The sequence below is a fragment of the Montipora foliosa genome, chromosome 7 (genome assembly GCF_036669935.1).
Source record: "Montipora foliosa isolate CH-2021 chromosome 7, ASM3666993v2, whole genome shotgun sequence".
Taxonomy (NCBI): domain Eukaryota; kingdom Metazoa; phylum Cnidaria; class Anthozoa; order Scleractinia; family Acroporidae; genus Montipora; species Montipora foliosa.
This window is the reverse complement of record NC_090875.1, coordinates 29689027-29711435: the sequence shown is the minus strand read 5'-3', so window position 1 is coordinate 29711435 and position 22409 is coordinate 29689027. Positions and strand designations below refer to the sequence as shown.

The window sequence follows — 22409 nt, the reverse complement described above, 5'->3', positions numbered from 1 at the left end:
CATACCTTCTACCAAAGAACAAAGACACAGAGAACCCTCAAAACTATAGACCAATTGCCTGCTTATCAACATCCTAGAAAGTGCTCACATCGATTTTGACAGAAAGAAGCTACACCCATATCACAAAGAATGATATAATACCGGAAGAACAGAGAGGTTGTGCCAGGAATTCATATGGGTGTAAAGATCAGCCGCTAATAAACAAAATGATCATAGAAGACTGCAAAAAGAAGAAAAAGAACTTGAGTATGGCTTGGATAGATTACAGAAAAGCCTATGATAGTGTCCCTCATGGTTAGATACTAAAGACCTTACAGATGTACAGATTTAATGAAAAACTAATTAAGTTCATGGAAGCCTCAATGAGCAACTGGAAAACTACAATGAAGCTATTTTACAACGATGGATGTATCACAACGGATCAGATCAAGATCAAAAGAGGGATCTTTCAAGGAGATTCATTCTCGCCGCTGCTATTTTGCCTAGTCCTTGTGCCTTTAACATCAGAACTGGCTATGTCTGGGTATGGTTACAAGATCTCAAACACAAGTGCTCCAATCAGCAATCTGTTTTATATGGATGATCTAAAACTGTACAGCAAGAACGACCAAGAACAAATTGGAGAACTGAAAGTAGTGAAACAGTTCAGTGATGACATCGGAATGGAATTTGGACTTGAGAAATGGGCTAAAGCCAGTTTCAAGAAATGTAAACTGACCTCAACTGGAAACATGGTAATAGATGTTGACACAGAAATACAAGAGTTGGACCAGGAAGGAGTATACAAATACCTGGGTGTGGATGAAAACGATGGTATCCAGCACAGCAAAGTGAAAGAGAAGATACGAAGAGAATATAATAGGAGGGTAAGATCGATCCTAAGAACTGAGCTCAATGGAAGAAACAAAACGGAAGCTATCAATAGTCTTGCAGTCCCAGTTGTGCAATACAGTTTTGGCATTATAGACTGGAGAATCTCAGAATTGAAGACGATTGACACAAAAACACGCAAACTATTGAACAAGCAGAAGATGTTACACCCTAAAGCAGATGTGGAAAGGCTGTACATTCCAAGAAAAGATGGAGGAAGGGGCCTGATTGAAGTAGAAACAGCATTCAAAACAGCAACAATAGGACTTGATCATTATCTGAAGCACAAAGATGGGCGATATCCAAAGCAGTTGCTTGAACACGATCGATCTAAAGCCATAAATTCAATAATCAAGAATGCTACTAAGTTCAAAAGGGAAGTAACAATGCCAGAGTTTGAGAACAGAAAAGATAAATCAGCCTCAGAAAATGCTCTGGCCCTGAAACACGTATTCAAGTCTAAGATGAAATCAATGAAACAAGAAAAGTGGAAAGACAAAGCTTTGCATGACCAATATCCCAAGATCCTAGAGAAGCCCCACGGAGACACAGTCACCACCAACAAATGGTTGTCAAGCAATCTGAAAGGAGAAACAGAGGGACTACTTGTGGCAGCTCAAGATCAAGCAATAAACACCAGAAACTTCCAGAAATTAAAGTAATATGTGGCCAGCAAGTGGAGAGCAAATGCAGAATGTGTTCGCAACATGAAGAGACAGTGAACCATATTGTATCTGGATGTGAGGTCTTAGCCAAAACAGAGTACATCACTAGGCACAACAATGCTGCAGCATATCTCCATTAATTGGAGTATCTGCAAAGATCATGATCTCAAGATTACAGACAAATGGTACCAACACGCACCAGAGACTGTGATACATAATAAAGACAACAACCTCACCATCATGTGGGACATGCCAGTCAATACTGATAGAACTATAACAGCGAACAGACCTGACATCATTGTTAAAGATGCAGTTAATTCCACCTGTAAACTGATTGATATTACTGTCTCATCAGATAGGAACATTGCATTGAAGGAAATCGAAAAGAAAAGCAAGTATAAAGATTTAGAAGTTGAAATACAGAGAATGTAGCAGATGAAAACCATAGTGCTCCCTGTAGTTATTGGTGCGCTTGGAGAGATTCGAAAGATCTGCATGCATTCAAAAGATCTGCATGCTGGGATCTGCGCGAATCCTCAGAAACGTGCTTGGTATCTGAACAGAAAGATGGACTTGAGTGCCTGATGCCCCAGGTGCATGGTTTGCGCCCGGCTGATGCACTAAAAGAACCCCAGCAAAGACTGTGATAGTATAGATGATAACAATAATGACTTTATTGCAGTATATCCAATACTCAATTGGCTCTTTATCTTGAAAAACTAAACAACAATTAAACTAAGTAATAAACTAGTTAAAAAAAAGCTAACTAGTAATTATATGAACAGTAAAAGTGGTGTTCAGATAAAAACTATACTATTATTCTTAATTCTTTCCATTAAATGGTTAAAAGTCGATTTGAACTGCCACCCCACAGTGAAAACACAAATTATTCGAAGGGTTACCGTAGACAACCTTTTATGGAACAGTGATGTGTTTCTCTTTATTTGAAAAATTTGCTAGTAATTTCCAGACAATCAACATCCTTACTCTAGCGACAGGCAAAAATATCAGATCACGTATCGAGATGTTCATAATTTTTCTTCGACATATCCTTATGGTCCGGTAGAGTACTGTACATCTGTTACAAAATCACACCACCTTTTCATTTAGGAATATCGTAATTCCCATATTTCAATTTCACACATTCAAAGCTTTCAAAAACGTTTAAAAGTAAACAAAAACCGTACTTATTAATATTTCTAGCTTACTTCTTATTGGTTTGGATTGTTAATGAGTTAAATACTTTTTAAATAGTTTTAATTCCGACTTGTTGCTCTTCTTTAGCCCGCAATGTTTCATGTGTTGAATCGTACTGAGCTATTTTCGAGTTCCGTCAACCATCTTCAACTTCATTTCACACTTTCCTTGTTGTCAGGTGTGAAAAACAATGTTACATTCAACACTGGCCATCAGTGTTGTCAATGTCCAACACTGGCCATCACTGTGCAATTCCCGTCCCACAATGTTGGATGATGTTGTATTACCGCATGTGCGCAAACGTTCGACCATCCCTGGAAGCCCTATTTTGTTTGCTGACGGACGTGAGTATTTACTGTACAACATTTCTAAGGCAACTGTTGTTTTCTTTAAAGTAGTTAAGTATATTATTATTTACGAGAGACAGTTATATTGGTAGGTTGCATTTGAGCAGCTCTTCGAATGTGGTCACGCAAATCCGTATGGATTTATCCTGTTGTATATTGATACGTTGGCCCAAAATAGAACTTGCGTTTCTTAAGTTACCAATATCTCGTAAGATGGTCTTTGCTGTATTATAAGTAAATTGATTCACTTCCAACAGAAACATGCATAATAAACAGAATGTGTAAAAAAACCTGTTAACTGCATTGGTTTTTTTTTCTCAAAACGCTCAATAAAGGTTCATCGAACCACGATCCTCTTGAACAAATTATGTGTATCCATGGAGAAGCGGACAACAAGGATATCAGATCAGTGATGCTACAAATGTTTGCCCAAGGCCTTTGAGGGTGGTCAACGTGAACTAGCGATTTCATTAACACACGGATAAAATGGTCTTCTTTTGGATGACCTTTGATAAACAGCCCTGGGAGTGGGGTAGCATACAAATTGAAAAAAAGTAGCGTGGCGCACGGTAGGACAATATGACGGGACTAAGTAAGTATTTATAACATAATGTGTTGCGAACGTACCATCATTTGACGTATATGTTATTATTGGACTCATATGAGCCTACAGTGGCTCGACTTGCAATCTTCTTCGAAAGTGCTACTCTTCCTAGGCCTCCCTCAACCCCCACCCCACCCCAACACTTATAATTTTGGCTTTTGCAGAGGGCAAAGTTTACCCCATTAAGGCAACACTGAGAAGGGTAGTGGGAGTGGCTTTAAAGAGTTAACGATGGCATAAAAGCTGTTCTATTTTAGCTGCAATGTCTCTTATTAAAGTCTGACGTAGGTGATGACTCCCAAGAGTTTTCTGTTATTCGTGATGGACTGTTTTAACGAAAAATTAAGAAACTTCGGTAAGGGGTTCTCGTACATTTTGGATATTATGCCTGTAAGGTAATTTTCTGTTGAATGACGGCGAAAGGGCACTAAAATAGCATTTGTGGGGACAAGTTGGTGTTTGATCGCAGTTTCTCATTCCGTTGCAAAATCTCGTGCGCGGCTCCTTGAATACTCTATCACTGGCATCATCTCGAATGGAGACTGAAGCAGTTAAATCCAAAGCTAAAACAAGTCAAAGAGTTCATTTCTCCTTATCGGCGTGAAAACTACTCCAACCATTTTCGAAAATCGAGACTGTTGGGTCAACATTTAATTTGCGAGCCCAAAGGCGACTTGCGTAGACGCTGGAGTGGCATATCTGACGTGCTGCACAATATATAAACTTATCAGGCCACATGATCAAGCATATACGTATACTCCTCACCTCAATTTTTTCAACGTTAAAATGCGTTCTTTACTTGTGCTTGTTGAAATGGTTATAATCATGGCTGCCTCAAATTGTCTCAATTACTCATCGTTCAATATGCCGAGCAACCCACCAAAGTCTGCGACAAGGCGCCTTCGAATAACTGCAACTGTCATTGTAATCTTCATGAAGCCATAAAAGCGCTAGAAACGACGATTGAGGAGCTTATTAGAGCTGTCAACAAATCTTTGTCATCTACGTCGTCTTCAGATCAAGGTACAGTGTTCTTGGGTTAATAATTTAAGATTGTGATGAAAATACACCATTCCTGCCATCTGTAACTCAATGCTTGCGGCCAAGTGGTTAGGACGCTTGCCTTGAGATCTGGAGTTTTTGGGGTTCAACTTTCAAGACTCGTTCTCACCACTAGTTGAATTTGATCCTGGTAGTCCCTGGTTCAACTTCCAAGCTTCGCTTTTAAATAGCCAACTGGTTTGCCTCCGGCCAGTTGGGATTCTTAACAGTTGTTGTTGTTGTTGTTGTTAGTTGTTGTGTTCTGTCGTTTCGTTGACTGTGTCTCATTGGCCCTGCAAAGCCCTTTTGGGGAGTAGTCAATTAAGTATGTATTGTATTGTATTGAATTTACCCTATATGAAAACAAGCTCTATTCATTATCAGGTCACCAAATTAGACCCGTGGAAGCCTTTGACTCTTGGTTCTTGTGTAACGAGAAATCGTTGCTAAAAATAGATTTGGGACTTACCTTTTATTTTATTTTTTAAAATATTTTTTATTAATTTGACTCAGCTGTTTTGGTCCTTTTACGGAGGGATGCTCGTCATCTCGCTTAGGAGTGTGAATTTCGGATTTTGGTCCTGCTTCTAGTGTACAATCATATGTAGCAGTGAAAGTCTCCTTTAGGGTTGCGAGCAAAGAAATAGAAAAGTGTATATTTACACTTTTATATTTCTTCACGTCGGTGAAAGTATTAGATGATAATGTCTTTGCCATCATTTAAAGTCACTGTATTCTTTTATTCTCAGTGTTTTAATATGGTCTCTTGTAGGGGTCAAAAAAAGTCTGGGCCACACCCAGATTGGTCTCCTTTAGGGGTTTAATTTAAAATTTCCGACGAGCATCCCTCCCCCTTTTATATGGGAGTCCCGACCTCAAAACACTAAGAAAAGTCTTTGCATCAATGAAAACCAAAAAAATAATACTGTAGTTTTGTTGAAAATGACCACTGAAGGGCAATGAAGCTATTATTTGTTGTTTGCAGCCAAGGAAGGATAAGATCGAAATGGATTGAAAAACTGGCCAGTTTTTTCAAGTTTGGAGACATTGTCCTCTGAAACATACTCCAAAAAAATACCAATAGCTCTTTGTGCCATAAATATATTTCATATCTTATATCTTAACAGTGGGTTGTCAGGAATGTTGCACGTTTGAGCTGAATTACTAATCTAGATTTTAACCCATCTTTGACCTAAAAACAGCAAATTAAGCATGATAGTAACCCTTTAAAGAAGAAGTGTGTTAATTGACAGGACGTTTCTCCAAGGGGTTAATTTGAGATTTGACTAAACATAGCGTGACACTGCTCCTTTAAAGTTATAGCTGTAAGAAAAACACAAAAGGAGTAAAAATAAAATTGCCCAATTGAATACTCACCCTTCGCTGCTTATCTTTGTTTTCCAGAGTACATTTCGCTACAGTTCCATGCTTTGGAGTAGTCGAAGTTTATACAACCTTGTGCGTGGGACTGGGTTTGACACTCAAGAAACCAAGTTGCCCACGTACTGTGAGACCCCATTCTCTAAGATTTGCCATCGGATCAAGTTTGTTACTATCAACCAGAATGCCAACTCTCTTCATTCCTTCATCGCTGACGGCCGTTTTCGCGCCACTTCGCTCCGTCGAGACACGTGGAAGATGCTGATTGGTCATCAGGTATCCTTGCAAAGATTTTGTGACAAGGAAGAGTCAATGCACATGCAACCTGTACACTGCATCTAAGGCAAGAATTGGTGTTCTTGAAAACGATCAGGACAGCTGCACGTCCTGCGACTCTAGAATTGGGTTTTGAGGAGGAAGTCCCCATAGCTCAAACGCTTGTGGACACGATGCTGCATCCGGTGCGGATAATGGCGTGCAAAATATTAAAGCAATGGGATATATCTTGGTTCAGTAACTAAGGGACTCATGTTCAATGTGTTTCTTTTTTACGTAACAAGTAGCAATAAAAAACTGGAAAACGGAAAAAGGTTGGTGCAAGGATGTTGCATTTCATTTTCTTCCTTGTCTTTATTTGAAAAAATATAGGGATTGAAAAGAGGACAAACAAAAAGTGCGAAAGGACTTTAGTGGAGGATCTTTTCATGACTGGCTTTGCATTTAAATAGCGATCCACCAGGGAGGTCAACCTTAATCGATGTTTTTTGGGTCAGATTAAAGAACTTGTTTTGCTAATATAAAGCCTATTTCTTTTAGACATGTGAAGATATTTGGAAGTATTTTTGAAATAAATTATTTGATATACTTACACCATTTATGACGTAACTCGTTTTATCCACCATACGTTATTTCCAACTGGTTTTTACCGTGTATTGTTCTTATTAATATTATAATAGGATAAAAATCAGTTTTCTACAAAAAATGGTTGCATTATGAGAGGCGAGGCCCTTGTACCTGCCAAATTTAAACTTTATTGTAAGCATTGTACATGTAAGGTTGTGTGGTTTAATTCGCTTTCCGTATATATAGATTGAATTGCCCTCGTAATACTGATGATTTGGAAGTTTCTTGCTGTGAAGTAGTTGAACAACGTGTCTGCACAAACAAGTAAACTTGTGATTGCTTTTGTATCGTACATTTTATAAAACCGTTGTTTCTCTGGAGCTATAGTTAAGGTTGCTTATTTTACTGATGCAAGAAGATCTAACAATATGTTAAGTTATATTTGATGAAGAGTATAATATTATTGATATTGCTTTGACACAATTGTGTCTCACGCCTCTTAATAGAGAATTTTGCGTGGTTATGGCATTTTTCTTTTTACGTTCTTGAATCTCTTACATGATCAACCGAACATCCCCTGGGTTAACTCCGATTTACTAAACACTCATCTTATAAATTCAAAGGAAGGGATATCGAACTCTTTGAGCCAGTTTAAGTGATAGGGATTGTTTGAAGAATTAGCTTGTTCTTCTAAAAATGTGGCAAAATACTACGAACTTTTACGACCATTATATTTGAGTTTGCTTTGTTGATATGATTTCTGTGTTAGAAAGCTCTTTAAAATTCGTGGTCTTCTGACGTCACCGCCGAGAAGAACTGGGAGGGATATCGAACTCTTTGAGCCAGTTTAAGTGATAGGGATTGTTTGAAGAATTAGCTTGTTCTTCTAAAAATGTGGCAAAATACTACGAACTTTTACGACCATTATATTTGAGTTTGCTTTGTTGACATGATTTCTGTGTTAGAAAGCTCTTTAAAATTCGTGGTCTTCTGACGTCACCGCCGAGAAGAACTGGAGAGCAGGCAAATGCGGAAACGTGTGAAGTGCCGGGGAATGTAAGCTTCTTTTATCTTAGCACTTATCTCTGAAGCGGCAAATTCTCAAAATGGGTCCACCTTCTCTTTTCTTGGTGCAAGTGGCTACGATGTTCGCAGTTAAAGCAGTTAACTCTGCGCCAGTTAACAAAAGCAGCCTGCAGGGTTCTCCAGGCTCTACATGCAACAAAGCGCCGGCGAATAACTGCAATTGCCATTGTAACGTGTTTCAAGATTCGCGTATTACCACGGCTGTGATTGCATTGGAAGACAAAGTAGATCAACTCATTGAACTCGTCAACAAAACAGCCCCTCCAGGCCTGTCACAAGGTATTTTAATAGTTTTAGTTTGTTTTAGGTCTCATCGAATACATGTATTTATTAGTGTATCAGTTAAATAAGGCAAGGTAACATTTGTTATATATGTTTCATCAGCTCCGCCTGCAAGTGCTCCCGTTTCTTCCTGCAAGGAACAGTTTGACAAAGACAGGTAAGTTTATATGCTTGGCTTCGAGTTGAAGAGGGGCCGTCCGAATAGAATGGACTTAAAATTTGAAATTTAAGAGATGGGACGCGTAGTGTATTGGAATTGATATCGATCGCGGACCTCATCCCACTCAGCAAGAGATCACTCAGGTTTCCATCCATTTTAGGTCTGTTAAATGAGCAACAGTATCACTGGCAGCAGTGTTACTGGCTGAGGGCAAGCTGTGCGTGCGGTGAGAAGCGGGCTTTTTGGATGTTTGGTGGGGAGAGTGTTTTCTCGGTCACACGTTCTCTTCGGTGAAACCCAACGAAAACGCTTGCTACGTAGGCTAGCTCAACCACGCCTTTTAATTATCCAACTGATTGCCTCCGTTCAATTAAGTTTCTTAACGATATTCTTAACGTGTTTATTGAAATTGTGACTTTTTAGACGCGGTAAAGTGAGGTAATGAAGGTAATAATAATAATAATAATAATAATAATAATAATAATAATAATAATAATAATAATAATAATAATAATAATAATAATAATAATAATTTACATTTATATTGCGCAGATTACATGCATATATGATCACCTGCGCATCACAATGAGTAAAAACTAAAAAAAAAAGCATAACAATATAAAATCAAACCTACAATAAAAATAGATAAATAAAAAATTAAAAAACTAGATAATATAGCTAAATGCAATGATATGGATAATTAAAAATTAATTCCTATCAAATCGTAAGTATAAAAGCAAGCCTAAAAAAATGCGTTTTAACATATTCTTAAAATTGTTCAAAGATCCACTGTTGCGAATTTTACTGGGGAGCGAGTTCCATAGCTTTGGGGCGGCAACACAAAAAGCCCTGTCCTCCAATGTAAGAGAGGTAAGAGAGGTAATCCCTCATATTGGCCCTATTCTCATCGTAATCCCTCTTAAGTTATTTTTGGATCTCCTGCGAGATCCGGTATTACCACGAGGGTTAACTGATAGCCAATCATATGTACCCATTTTTACCAATGTTGACAGCTGAGCGAACTCCCACACAATCATTCGCGTCGTTCGCGAAAATGGGGACATATGATTGGCTATCAGTTAACCCTCGTGGAATACCGGATCTCGCAGCAGATCTGAAAGGAACTTAAGACGGATTACGATAGGAATAGGGCTTTACCTCTTTTACCTTCATACTCTCTTGACGCGGTCCAAAAGCTACAAGTCAATGCGGGCATGTAGTTGTGACGTGACCGGGTAAAGGCATTGGTAAAAGCATTCCCCTGCACAAATGTCTCTCGGTTCCCATTTGCTGACTTGGCGTCATATGTGTATTTAAGCATGCTGGTCTTCCCATTCGACCCGAGTGATTTGCCTTCGGATATTGCGATTTTCCTTTCTCGTCAAAAAGCAGCTGCAATTGATTGATCTCTTTGTTAATTTGATCAGCGTTTTCCTTAATTAACAGATCTCTTGTTCCCGGCTTTAATTAAGGCAGCGTTTACACGAACGCGGTTTCACATCGACACGGTTTCATGACTTCGAAACAGCGTCAAAATCGTTGCGGTTTGGAAGTGTTTACACGGAACCTTTTTCCCCAGAAAATTCAAGTCGTGATGGTATAAGCGAGCACTGCGCTGCGTGCTAATTTCACTATTTTGAATTGAACAGTGCAAAGTTCGCGCCAAAATAGTAACCGTATTCAAATCGATGCGGTTTCACTGTTTACACGACAGATGAAACCGCATCGTTTTGAAAACCCTCCACTTTTGGCATCGGTTTCAAATCGACACGGTTTCGGCAACAGCCTCGATCGGTATCGTGTAAACAGAAGGTGTAACGGCATCGAAAACGATGCGGTTACGAATGAAACCGTGTTCGTGTAATCGCTGCCTAAGTCTTCCATGGTTACAGAATGTAAATACAGTTTTGTTGCTGCACTATTATAACTTTATCTGATTCACTTTCAGGTGTAGGAGTCTCAATTAACAAATTGTTTCTCCTATTTCATCCATTTTGTGCAAAAAAACTTCCGCGTTTGGTGACATTGGAAATACCAACCAACAACAAATATTGCAGTTGACCTTTTTGCTATAAACCACCAATGTGCAATATTCAACATCAACCGCTAATACCCGGCTTCTCTATTCCAATCTATCTTTTCCTTTCTTCTTTTGACCGGTTATTTAAGCGTGGTCTAATACCGCCCAGAACTTTCTAGAAGTGCGCGTGCGGAGTTAGCTCAAGCATACAGATGCTTTTCTCCTTCGCTTTTGCGTTCTCGACATTTTTGGCGACATATTCTTAGACTGGCGGAAATGAAAATAATTGCGATATCGGTTCATTGAACAGCTTCAAAAACATGCTTTCCACGAAAAGCTATGTCCCTCTGGAGTCTGACCAGTGGTTCAAATTGTGAGAGGAGAAAAACAAGCTATGCCTTATCAGTGGGCTTTATATAAAAAAAATGCTAACGAGGAGTTTTTTCTCAGTTTTTAAAGCACGTGACGTTTGATTAATGGCTGTTTCGCTCATGAATTATGAATGAGATTTTGATTAACTGTGAAATCAACCGCAAGCATACCCCGTTGAACCCGATCAGGACGTGTTTTCAAAGCAAAATGAGCTTGGTCCAGAAGAAATCATATCATTTTATTTTGTCATGTTTAATATTACGGAATTTAGTTGACTACAATATTCGGATGCATCAGCCAGAATTGACAATATTGCAAATAGTTTGAAAGTCACACCTTGATAAGATGACATAGCCTGCGAAAGATATACTCACAAAAAGGACTCTTCTTTATACCTTATTCCAAAATGGCCGCCATTTTAGTATTCTTTTGTTTGATTGCAAATTGGCCCTTTTGGCCTCGTTCAAGGTTAAACATTCTTTTGAATTCTACGTTTGGAAACAAACGTTTTTGGAATACAAATAAGGTCTATGATAATGAACTTTATTTAAGTGTCAAGTCTTCTAGCTCCCGACTACTAGCTGTAGACATTGTACAAAGAAATGAACTCAAATTAACTCAAATCAAATGCAATTTTTTAGAACTTGTTGGACGTGGACTGATCTTTCGACAAGTCGTTATCACGGCAACACTCACTCTAAGACGTGCTCTTATACCCAATCAAGTTTCTATTTTATTTTTGAGCGAGTTTCAATCGAGTGTCGTAAAACCAAAACCAAAGTAATTACTTTGGCCAATCAAAAAGGACAGAGACAATCCAGTAAATCAATCAAAACTCGAAGTAATTACACGCAGCCGACACAAGGAGCGGGAAAATGTGCACGCGCGAGTCACGATTGGTTTTGGTTTAACTTCTCATTGGTTGAAAAAGTGGGACGAGAACTTTGAACCAATCACTGAGTGAAGTAATGCACATCCAAAGTAATTCACTAATTACTTTCAACACTCAATTGAAAACCGCTCTAATTTGCGAGCTATTAGCATCTTTGGCAAGTTTGATTTTATAGATACGTGAAGTGGACTGTTATAGGAAGAAAACTGGAACATTTTGATTTCTGCTTTGAATTTGAGATCAGTTCCAAGTTCAGCGGTTACAAGTTAATACTTGTTAGTTTTTACTCTATACCAAACAGTTTTGGATGAAAAAAACTAAGGTATCTTCTTTTCATTTAGTAAACCTATTTTCCTTTTGACAGGTCATCACAGAGTCAAGTTTACGAGCTGACGTTTGGTTCACAGAAGGTTCCTGTTTACTGTCACATGGGAAACTTTGGATGCGGAGATGGGGGATGGACGCTGGCCATGAAGACGGATGGCACAAAGGTTATTCAAGAGTGCATGATGGTTTCATGGAGTTTCGGGCTTTCAGACTTTTAAACCCGTGTTTTGCATATATAATAAATTGTGTTTACACGCTGAAATCTTAAGCTAATGAGTAAATTACGTCATTTATCTAGATCCAACCCTCTGATGTCCAATCGGTCAGTTTTGAACGTGAGTAATGGCGGACCGTGAAATCCAAAACTTACACTCAAAATAAACAGCCTTCGGATAAAACTCAAAGCTCAAAATTTTGCCAGTTAGGTGTTCAGCGAACACGCTTTCAAAATCTGAAGAATAAAAAGAAATTATTTTTGATCATAGTATCACTTTGAACCTTTGGAAAAGGACTACTTGTTTTCATTTTAAGAACGTAACATGGAAAAGGAAAAATTGCTATCAAACATGAAATAATATTGACACTTGGTATTTAAATTTCAGAGAACATTCCATTATGATTCTCATCTTTGGAGTGACGTGATCACTTATAATCTTGTGGCAGGACAAACTGGCTTCGATATGCAAGAAACTAAGTTGCCGACCTACTGGAACACACCATTCTCCAAGCTCTGCCTTGGTATGAGAATCGGTCAGCAGCTAAAATTCATCGCTATGAACCTGACCTCCAATTCACTTTTCTCTCTGATCGCTGACGGTAATTACCGTCCGACATTTGTGGGTCGAGACACGTGGAAGTCCTTGATTGGCTCTGAAGCATCTTTACAAAGGAACTGCAACCGAGAAGGGTTTAATCCCAAGTCTCGCATCTATTCGAAAACAAGGATCGGTATCCTTGGAAACCAGGAAAATGACTGCAACACATGTGATTCCAGGATTGGGTTTGGCACAGGTGGCCGGTGGGATGATTCTAACACTTGTGGTAATGAGGCCACGAGATCGAGCGACAATGGAGACAAAGCCATCAAAGCAATGGGTTATATATTGGTACAGTAAGCATGCAAGTACACAACGACATTCACCATCAAAATATGAATCACATTTTACCTACAAATAGCCCGATTTGCAATTCCGTGCCAAGGATCTGCTCTCTAGTTTAAGAAGAACCGAGCAAGAACTTTACGTTTAAAAACTCTGGATGAGCACGAAACTGTTCTTCTTAATTTTCCACAGTTAACTGCATGCTCTTTAAGGGATTCTTTTTTGGTTGTGACCGTGTCTGTATTTAGTTTTCTTGCTCTGTGTTTTTTTTTTAACGTGAACGAGTGAAAAGAGCCGGACACAAAAAATGCAAAGGGATATTTTATCGTTTCTGTATTTCCACATGATAACATCGCTCTACCAGAGAGGTAAATCTTAATCGATGTTTTGTGGGCGAAATTAAAGGACTTGATTTACTCTGGGAAGGGGGAATGTATTTGAAAGTTTTTCTGAGATCAATTGTCATTTTTAACGAGTATTTTATGTATTGCTCTTACTACGAGGGGATGATTGGTTTAACGAATGGTTGAATTACTGAAAGGTGGAGCCCTAGTTTCCGCTAAGTTGCGCGTTTTGGTTTTTTTAATTATACCATATATACTGTTTGACTTGTCTTCATAATATAACATTCCGGTCACAAATAGTTGAAATATGTGTTTGCAAAAACAAGTAAACTCATGCTGGCTTTTGCATCGTTCATTTCACAACGAGTTTCTTTCGAGTGATGGTTGAAGATACTTATTTTGTCATGTTGAATCAAAAGTTAGATTTAGATGCAAGAAGTTCTAAGTTACATTTGATGTAAAGTATAGTATTAATTATTGATATTGTGTTGATATGTCTCGCGCTTCTGAACAGGGAATTTTGCAAGGTTATGGCATTTTTCTTTTAACTTTCTTGAATCCTTTGTAAGATCAACCAAACGTTGAACTTCCCTCCGAGTCGATTAACTTCGATTTAGTTTACAGTCAAGTTACACATTCTAAGGCAGGGATATGAAACTCTCCGTTTAAGTGTCAAAGGGATTCTTCTAAGAACTAACTTGTTCGTTTGAAAACGTGGCAAATATCACGAACTTTTACGACCATTAAATTGAAGTTTGTTTTGTCGATATTATTTCTGTGTTTTAAGTAACACTTTTCAAATGTCTTTCAAGCCATGAAATGTTCTGACGTCACCGCGGAGACAGACTGGACCGCAAAGCTAGTGTAGGGGAATGTTAGCTTGTTTTATCTTAACACTTATCGTCTTAAATGAGGCAATTTCTCAAAATGCGTGCATCTTGTCTCTTCCTGGTGCAACTGGTTACGATGTTTGCGGTTAAAGCAGTTAACTCTGCGCCAGTTAACAAAAGCAGTCTGCAAGGTCCTCCAGGCTCTACATGCAACAAAGCACCGACGAATAACTGCAATTGCCATTGTAACGTGTTTCAAGATTCGCGTATTACCACGGCTGTGATTGCATTGGAAGACAAAGTAGATCAACTCATTGAACTCGTCAACAAAACAGCCCCTCTTGGCTCTTCACCAGGTATTCTAAATTTTTGGTTTGTTCATTTAATTAAGGTACATCGAGTACATGTATTTCCGTGTACATTAATTAAATTAGCCAAATGATCATTTGTTATGTTTCATTAGCTCCGCCTGCAGTTGCTCCCGTTTCTTCCTGCAAGGAACAGTTTGAGAGAAACAAGTAAGTTTATATGGATGTCTTTGAGTTGTTTTAAGCAGCGTTCGAAAGTAAAAGACGTAAAATTTGAAATTAAAAAAAAAAAAATGGATGGGACGCTTGATCGACTTGCTGTCGTAAGGAGCCCGATATAGCGTCCGGAACTCGATCGACTCTCGACCGATCTGTTGATCGGCTGAAGAATAAGAGCCGACCGCTGGTCTACCGAGAGCATCGACCGTCAATCAATCCACCCATGCATGACCAACATTTCACCGTCATATTTCAGACGCTTGATCGGCTTTCTGTTGTTAGCCGACCGATATATATCTGCCATCTGTCGGTAAAGTAAAGTAAAGTAAAGTAAAGCAACCATATTTAACGTCGATAACTCGTAACAGTAATTCAACTGACAAACCTGAGGTCGACGGTGCGCTCATTTTACTCCCCCCTCTCCATCAGTGCTCCGTTTTACGGGTATTTAAAGCTACGTAGCTACACGGAAAGGAAAGAAGTCGAAACAAGGATGCGAGATCCGGGAATCGAACTCAGGACCTCTTGCACCCAGGCCGCGCACTAACCGACTGTGCCATCCTTGCTCCTCAAATGATGTTCATTGATTAATGGTGAAGACTTTTATCAGCCGACTCTTGCTCGACTATCGACTGATGCAGCCGGACCGACATTTGTGGCTGTTAAACCACCCTCACTTGACCGACAAGCTACCGATAGCAGGACGGTCGATACATCGGTCAACATTAGTGGAAGCTCCACCTGTATATGGGTTCTTCGATAGTCGATCACTGGCATGTCGGTCGAATGTCGATCGATTGTCGATCGAGTCTCTACCGACACATCGACCGAGGTACCCTATACACCCTTTTAATAAGTCTAATATATGCCGTTTTCCGCAAATGACGTCGAACTCATGCTTTCAAATTTTATTCAGCCTTTATTTAAGCCTTTATTTAAGCCTTTGTACATTTTTGAATGAAATTTGAAAGTACGAGTTCGACGTCATTAGCGGAAACGGCATATATTAGACTTATTGAAAGGGTTTATAAGCCACGTCAGAAAATACCATAATATTTTTCATAAGCATGAATTTTGTTTTCTCTTGGGACCATTGTAAGTCTTAAGATAAACTGGAAACAATGCTTATGCAAAATTTGGGGGACAAACAAAGAGTATTATGGTATTTTCCGAAGTGGCCTATAAGATACATGCTCGGATAATTGGTCTGTTATAGGAAGCTGGAACATTTTCTGCATTGAATTCTAAATCAGTTGCAAGTTCGCAAGTTACTCAATGCCAAACGATTTCGGATGTTATCGTCCTTTTGATTGATCATTAAGAAAACCTATCTCACTTTTAACAGTTCATCACATAGTCAAGTTTACGAGCTGACGTTTGGTTCACAAAAAGTTCATGTTTACTGTCACATGGGAAACTTTGGATGCGGAGATGGGGGATGGACGCTGGCCATGAAGACGGATGGCACAAAGGTTATTTAACAGTGCAGGATAGTTTTTCTTCGACTTTCTGTTCCGGCATTCACACCCATTCACTATTTTTGAAGTATTTCGACGTATTTGATGTCGTACCATACTTTGTGTAAATTCCAAGTCTCGATTGTTTCAAAGGTGGATAATGCTATGCACCGGATAAATCACTATCCAGCGGATAAACATTAGCAAAACCAATTGAGTTCAAGTTATCCAGTGAATAGCGCTATCCACCCTGCGAGCGACTGGGGCGAAGTCCAAAACACCGTTTTCAAGATAACGATTGCAAAACGCAATATATAAAAAGTCTTCGACACCGTTTAGCTGAAAATTATCTCATAATCGACTGCTTATAAATATTTGAAAATAATCGAGAATCCCTTGTAGCGGCTTAAACTTCTAGAAAAGGATCACGACCTTTTTTGTTTTAAGAACTTGACATAGTAAAGAAAAAATTGCTATCAAACGTGAAAAGGTAATGACACTTTCTATTAAAATTTCAGAGAACATTTCATTATGATTCTCATCTTTGGAATGACATGGCCACCTTTAATCTTGTGGCAGGACAAACTGGCTTCGATATGCAAGAAACTAAGTTGCCGACCTACTGGAACACACCATTCTCCAAACTCTGCCTTGGTATGAGAATCGGTCAGCAGCTAAAATTCGTCGCTATGAACCTGAACTCTAATTCGCTTTTCTCTCTGATCGCTGACGGTAATTACCGTCGGACATTTGTGGGTCGAAACACGTGGAAGTCCTTGATTGGCTCTCAAGCATCTTTACAGAGGTACTGTCACCGAGAAGGGTTTAATGCCGAGTCTTCTGTGGCTAGTTATTCGAAAGCAAGGATCGGTATCATTGGAAACGAGCAAAATACCTGCTCCTATTGTGATTCAAGGATTGGATTTGGAACTGGTGGCCGTTGGGATGATTCTAACACTTGCGGTAACGAGGCCAGCAGAGCGAGCGACAATGGAAATAAAGCAATCAAAGCTATGGGTTATATATTGGTACAGTAAGCAAGTACACAACGACGTTCACCATCAAAATATGAATTCCGTTTGATCTACAAAATAGCCCGATTTGCAATTCTGTGACCAGGATCTAGATCTGCTCTCTAGTTTAAGATGAACGGAGGAAAAACTTTACGTTTCAACCTTCTTCACTAAATTCTGGATGAGTTTGAAACTCTTCTCCTTAATCATCCACTGTTAACTGGATTTTAAGGGATTCTGCTTTCGGTATGAACGTGTCTGTATTTCGTTTTCTTGCTTGTTTTTTTTTAAGAAAATACCACGAATGAGTGAAAAGAGCTGGACACAAAGAAAATGCGAGGGGGGTATTTTTTTGTTTCTGTATTTCCGTATTATAACATCGAGTATTTTATTAGTTGGTCTTAGTACAAGGGGATAAATGGTTTAACGAATGGTTCAATTACTGAAAGGTGAAGCCCTAATTTCCGCTAATTTGCGCGGCTTGGTTTTTCAACCATGTATAGTTTGAATTGTCCTCATAATATAGGCTAAGCATGCCTCTCACAAATAGTTGAACTATGTGTCTGCAATTTAAACAAGTTAACTCATGCTGGCTTTTGTATCGTACATTTCACAACGAGCTTCTTTCGAGTGATGGTTAAGACTACTTGTTTTGTCATATTGTATCTAAAAGTTAAACTTCGATGCGAGAAGTTCTGATAATATGTTAAGTTATATTTGATGTAAAGTATAATATTAAAATTATTGATAATACGTTGATATGATTCTGTCTGACGCTTCTGAATAGAGAATCATGTTTGCGTGGTTATTATAGCACGTATTTTTTCTTTTAACGTTCTTGAATCAGTCCGTTTGTAAGATCAACCGAATATCTCCCTCGATTAACTTCGATTTACTTAACACTCAGTTTAGGTTAAGGAAATTCAAGTTGTTTGAATAATTAGCCTTTTCGTTTGCATGAAAACGTGCAAATACTACGAACTTTTCAGTGCGACCATTAAAAATGTTTATTTTGTTGATATGGTTTCTGTCTTTTAAGAAAGAAAATTTAAATCTCTTTCAAATCCTGATTTATTCGTTGTGTTCTTACGTCACCACCGAGACAGACTGGAAAGCAGGCAAACCGTCGAAAACTTGTGAAGCGCCGGGGAATGTGACCTTTTTTGTCTTAGGACTTACCGTCTCCAACACGGCATATTGTCAAAATGGGCCCACCGTCTCTTTTCTTGGTGCAAGTGGTTACGATGTTTGCAGCTAAAGTAGTTAACTCTGCACCAGTTAACAAAAGCAGCCTTCAAGGTCCACCAGGCGCTTCATGCAGCAAAGCTCCGACGAATAACTGCAATTGCCATTGTAACGTGTTTCAAGATTCGCGTGTTACCAAAGCTGTGAATGCATTGGAAGACAAAGTAGATCAACTCATTGAGCTCGTCAACAAAACAGCTCCTCCGGGTCTGTCACGATCACCAGGTATCATTATTTTCATGTTCTTTTTGTTTTAAGTTACATCGAATACATGTAAAAGCATTATTGTATTAATTAAATACGTTAAATTAACATCTGTTAATGTTTCATCAGCTCCGCCTGCAAGTGCTCCCGTTTCTTCCTGCAAGGAACAGTTTGACAAAGACAAGTAAGTTTATATGCATGGCTTTGGGTTGTTCTAGGCGCCGTCCGAAAGAAAAGGACGTAAAATTTGAAATTTTAAAATGGTGGTACGTAATACACGTAGTGTAGTGTAGTGCAATGAGATATCGATCGCAGACGTCATCCCGGCACGCAGTGAAAGTTCACTCACCTTTCCTTCCATTTGAGGTCTGTCAAATATACAGAACAGTGTTACCAGCTGGGATCAAGTTGTGCATGCGGTGGGCTAGGAGTGGCACCCATCCTTGCCATAATAACGGTAGAGACGATATCTTGTCTTGCCTCATGGTCCATTGCAGGACTTGCGGATGGCAAGGTGGAGTCCATTACACCTTTTTTTTTTTAATTTGAACTTATGGTCTCCTTTCATTTTGGTTTCTTAACGCTATTATGCATGTTTTTATTGGCTTTGTGACTGCTTCTACGCCTCTTCGTAAGCTGGAAGCTCTAAATATCTTCATGCCGTTGTGAGGAGCCGGTACACGTATATTGGTCGAAACATTGCCCTTTAGAAATGTCACTCGGTTTCCAGTCCATGACTTGGCGTCATATGTGTATTTTTAACTAGGAGTAATCATTAATTAATATGAAGTGTTTGTCTTCCGATATTGCAGTTTTCCCTTCTCATCAAAAAGTAACAATTGATTTGGTCTCTCCTTTATTCGATTAGATTTGACTTGCATATTCCTTTAGTAATAGAGTGTTTTCATGTGACGTCACGACGAGCATGTTGCTGTTTCAAAACAGTGGAACGGCGGCCATGTTGGTGTCCCCAACTAATCCACCGGGAATTGAGCTCTATTATCATGCAAACGTTTTCTTTTCTTTCGGTGGAAAAACAAGCTTACTGATCACGTGAGTGAAAACACTCTATAGAGCTCTTGTTTTTCGGCTTTAAAATTTACATGGTTACTGAGTGTAAATATAGGGAAGATATCTGTTTACAAACATTCCTTTTGTTATTCAAATGTGTTTCGACCAACGATGTGACGGTGACGTCAACGATATCTTCCCTATAGTTTTGTTGGCGCACTATTGCCTTTTTCAGATGCACATTTAGGGCTCTCTCATATTATTACTCCAATGTTTTTGAGACTGAGAATTCCATTTTTGTGAAGACATAAACTTCTTTGCCGGCGTTGGAAATACCAACAGGAAACATTTATTACTGTTGAGCTTTTTGCGATAAACTACCTCTAAGCGTACAATATACAATACCAACTTTCATTCCCTTCTCATTCAGTAATCGGTTATTTATGCCAGGTCTAACTTAAACGGCCGATTTTCAACAATCAATTTACGTGTAGAACTTCCTAGGAGGAGGGGTGACGAATTGTAAAATCCGAGACTCGTCGAGACACCGAGACCCTTGTTTTCGAATCCGAGACAAATAAATGGAATATAAACGTGTCAGACTTCGAGACTCTTCGCAAAGACTGTCGAGATTTTGAGGTAAAAGTTGCCAAGATTTTGAAGGTGCCATTCGCCACCCCTGGAAGTGCGAAGGCGTTTCAAGTATGTAGAATGATGTTTTAATTTCTCATTCGCTCTTTCTGGCTTCCTTTCTTCTTTTCATCGACAGTGAACATACTTTATATACTTCGGCTGGCTGAAATGAAAATGACTTGCATGATATGTTGAGAACTAAGCTCCTTTTTTTTTTCCTAGAAAAGGATAAAAACAAATCTCACTCCATATTTATGTGATGTATTTGCCTTAAACCAGAACCATTTATTTTCTACCATCAATGAATTGACAGTTATCCCATGAACGCGCGTTGGATGTGACATGGTAAATAGCCAACGAGTAGCGCAGTGTTGGCTACAACCGTCCAGTCTAGTATCCAATAAGCGCGAATAGCCGGAATAATTGTTTTATTAATTCTCTTGAACGCTTGGACACTTGGAAATTAAAGTCAAATTCTATTCAATTATTCTGTTTTCATTTTATAAAACGACCGGAAGTTGCTTTGGCAAAGACAACGAGGAAGAAAATCTCGTGACATGCCCGCCGTTTGCAAATTGTTTTGAATGAAAATTTGGAAAGCGAAGCAAGTGACTCCGCTGACCGAACCTTTGAAATACGCCAGTTTCCATGTTAGGTCATTACTTTGTATAAACTAATTACCAAGATTGAGTGAACCAATCAGAAAGCCAAAAACACAATATCCGAGGTGGAAAGTCTAAGAGTTTCAAATATATCTTCTGCTTCCGCTCGACAAACCACTTTCAAGTTCGCAGTGTAGTTACTTGTCATGAATGCATGTTAAATCAACGCTAGACAGATCCCATTGAATCATGCAGATCAACGCCGATTTTGCAGCAAAACGAGCTTGGTCCCCAAGAAATCATAGCGTTTTACTGTGTCATAAATAATGTCACGGAAGAAAGTTGAGTAGCATATTCGGATAAGTCAGATAGCATTGACAATATTGCAAATAGTTCAAAACTGTGAGATAGGCAGCATAAGATATACTCCTAAATTGGACTCCTAAATGGTAATGTACTCTATGTAAGTGTCAAGGGCACTATTTCGGGACACTAAACACAGAATTAGATCAAATCAAATTTTTATTTTTGGAACTTGTTGGACATCGACTGATATTTTTACCACAATTGCTTGTAATCTTGCAATCTGATTGGCTAATTTGCCGTGGTCGATAAGAGTCTAGACAACGCTGCTCGCGTCATTCTCGCGTCAATTTGTCACGCAATGTAATAGCCAACCGGGAACGCTCATTTTGGGAAATAAACCAATCATATTGCGAGAAAGTTATAGACAACGTTTGCTCTTTCTTTGTGTTATGATTTTTGTCACACTCTGAAATAAACAGTTTTTTTGGCGTTGAATGTTGTGGTAAAAAGCAAATCGAAAGTAGTTCAGCGTTGTCCATACTCTCATCGACAACGATATTCGTCATCAAAGTGGTCAAAATTTGTTGTGGACTCAACAACAAATTGACTAACAACATTTGACATAACAACAATTGACTACTGTCATGATGAATATCGTTGTCCATAAGAGTACAGACGACGCTGAAACACTTTCGATTTGTTAATTCGACAAGTCGTTATCACGGCAACACTCTTACACCATCAAGTTAACAAATAAATTCCATATCTGTACGATAATCCGACAACCTCGTTTCCAGGGTCTCTCTTCTCAGCCTCCTTTGTCGTAGGAACGAGGTTTGTAATTCAACAGATCACAGATGACGTCAAAACGTCGTAAGAAGCTATAGCCGAGTGTGTCACTGATGTTGTTACCACATTTAGACGCATTCTCACGGCTGATCTTTTACTGAACATACACAGGGCTACATGGAATGTATTTGTGTTTGTTTTTTTAAACGTTTTTGATAATGACGTCAGCAATGTGTCAGCCCTCCTGGTTAAAGAACATGCC

The 22409-nt window shown here is 38.9% G+C and overlaps 3 protein-coding genes across 5 annotated transcripts in view; all 3 read left to right on the top strand.

Annotated features, from left to right (window-relative positions):
* Positions 1–7772: 7772 nt before the first annotated feature.
* On the top strand, positions 7773–13365 carry LOC138011752 (uncharacterized skeletal organic matrix protein 5-like). Its single transcript, XM_068858910.1, has 4 exons — positions 7773–8312; positions 8418–8472; positions 12124–12250; positions 12689–13365. Exons 1-4 carry the CDS (start codon positions 8054–8056, stop codon positions 13199–13201), a joined length of 954 nt encoding a protein of 317 aa, XP_068715011.1. The 5' UTR covers positions 7773–8053; the 3' UTR covers positions 13202–13365.
* Positions 13366–14359: 994 nt separating this feature from the next.
* Positions 14360–18376, top strand: LOC138011750 (uncharacterized skeletal organic matrix protein 5-like). 2 transcript variants are annotated; one of them, XM_068858906.1, is made up of 4 exons: positions 14360–14716; positions 14824–14878; positions 16233–16359; positions 16863–18376. In XM_068858906.1, the coding sequence occupies exons 1-4, from the start codon at positions 14440–14442 to the stop codon at positions 17379–17381; spliced, it is 978 nt and encodes a 325-aa protein (XP_068715007.1). In that variant the 5' UTR covers positions 14360–14439; the 3' UTR covers positions 17382–18376. The 2 variants fall into 2 exon arrangements, with proteins under 2 accessions (XP_068715007.1, XP_068715008.1); XM_068858907.1 differs by lacking the exons at positions 14360–14716; positions 14824–14878 and adding an exon at positions 15468–15719.
* A 40-nt stretch (positions 18377–18416) lies between these two features.
* Positions 18417–22409, top strand: part of LOC138011751 (uncharacterized skeletal organic matrix protein 5-like) — an 8847-nt gene continuing 4854 nt past the window's right edge. Inside the window, exons 1-2 of one of the 2 annotated variants that reach the window (XM_068858909.1) lie at positions 18417–18809; positions 18936–18990. In XM_068858909.1, the coding sequence (XP_068715010.1) occupies positions 18563–18809; positions 18936–18990 (302 nt within the window). In that variant the 5' untranslated portion in view covers positions 18417–18562. Of the gene's footprint in view, positions 18828–18935; positions 18991–22409 lie in introns of both variants that reach the window. The other variant, XM_068858908.1, reaches the window with a different exon arrangement.

What these genes read in the sequence shown, in the direction of transcription:
- LOC138011752 (XM_068858910.1), top strand. Translation starts at nt 8,054, where the DNA reads ATGGGTCCACCTTCTCTTTTCTTGGTGCAAGTGGCTACGATGTTCGCA. An exon ending in GAACAGTTTGACAAAGACAG is followed by an intron (nt 8,473 to 12,123) that starts GTAAGTTTATAT and finishes TCCTTTTGACAG; the next exon opens with GTCATCACAGAGTCAAGTTT. An exon ending in TGAAGACGGATGGCACAAAG is followed by an intron (nt 12,251 to 12,688) that starts GTTATTCAAGAG and finishes TTTAAATTTCAG; the next exon opens with AGAACATTCCATTATGATTC.
- LOC138011750 (XM_068858906.1), top strand. Translation starts at nt 14,440, where the DNA reads ATGAGGCAATTTCTCAAAATGCGTGCATCTTGTCTCTTCCTGGTGCAA. An exon ending in GAACAGTTTGAGAGAAACAA is followed by an intron (nt 14,879 to 16,232) that starts GTAAGTTTATAT and finishes CACTTTTAACAG; the next exon opens with TTCATCACATAGTCAAGTTT. An exon ending in TGAAGACGGATGGCACAAAG is followed by an intron (nt 16,360 to 16,862) that starts GTTATTTAACAG and finishes TTAAAATTTCAG; the next exon opens with AGAACATTTCATTATGATTC.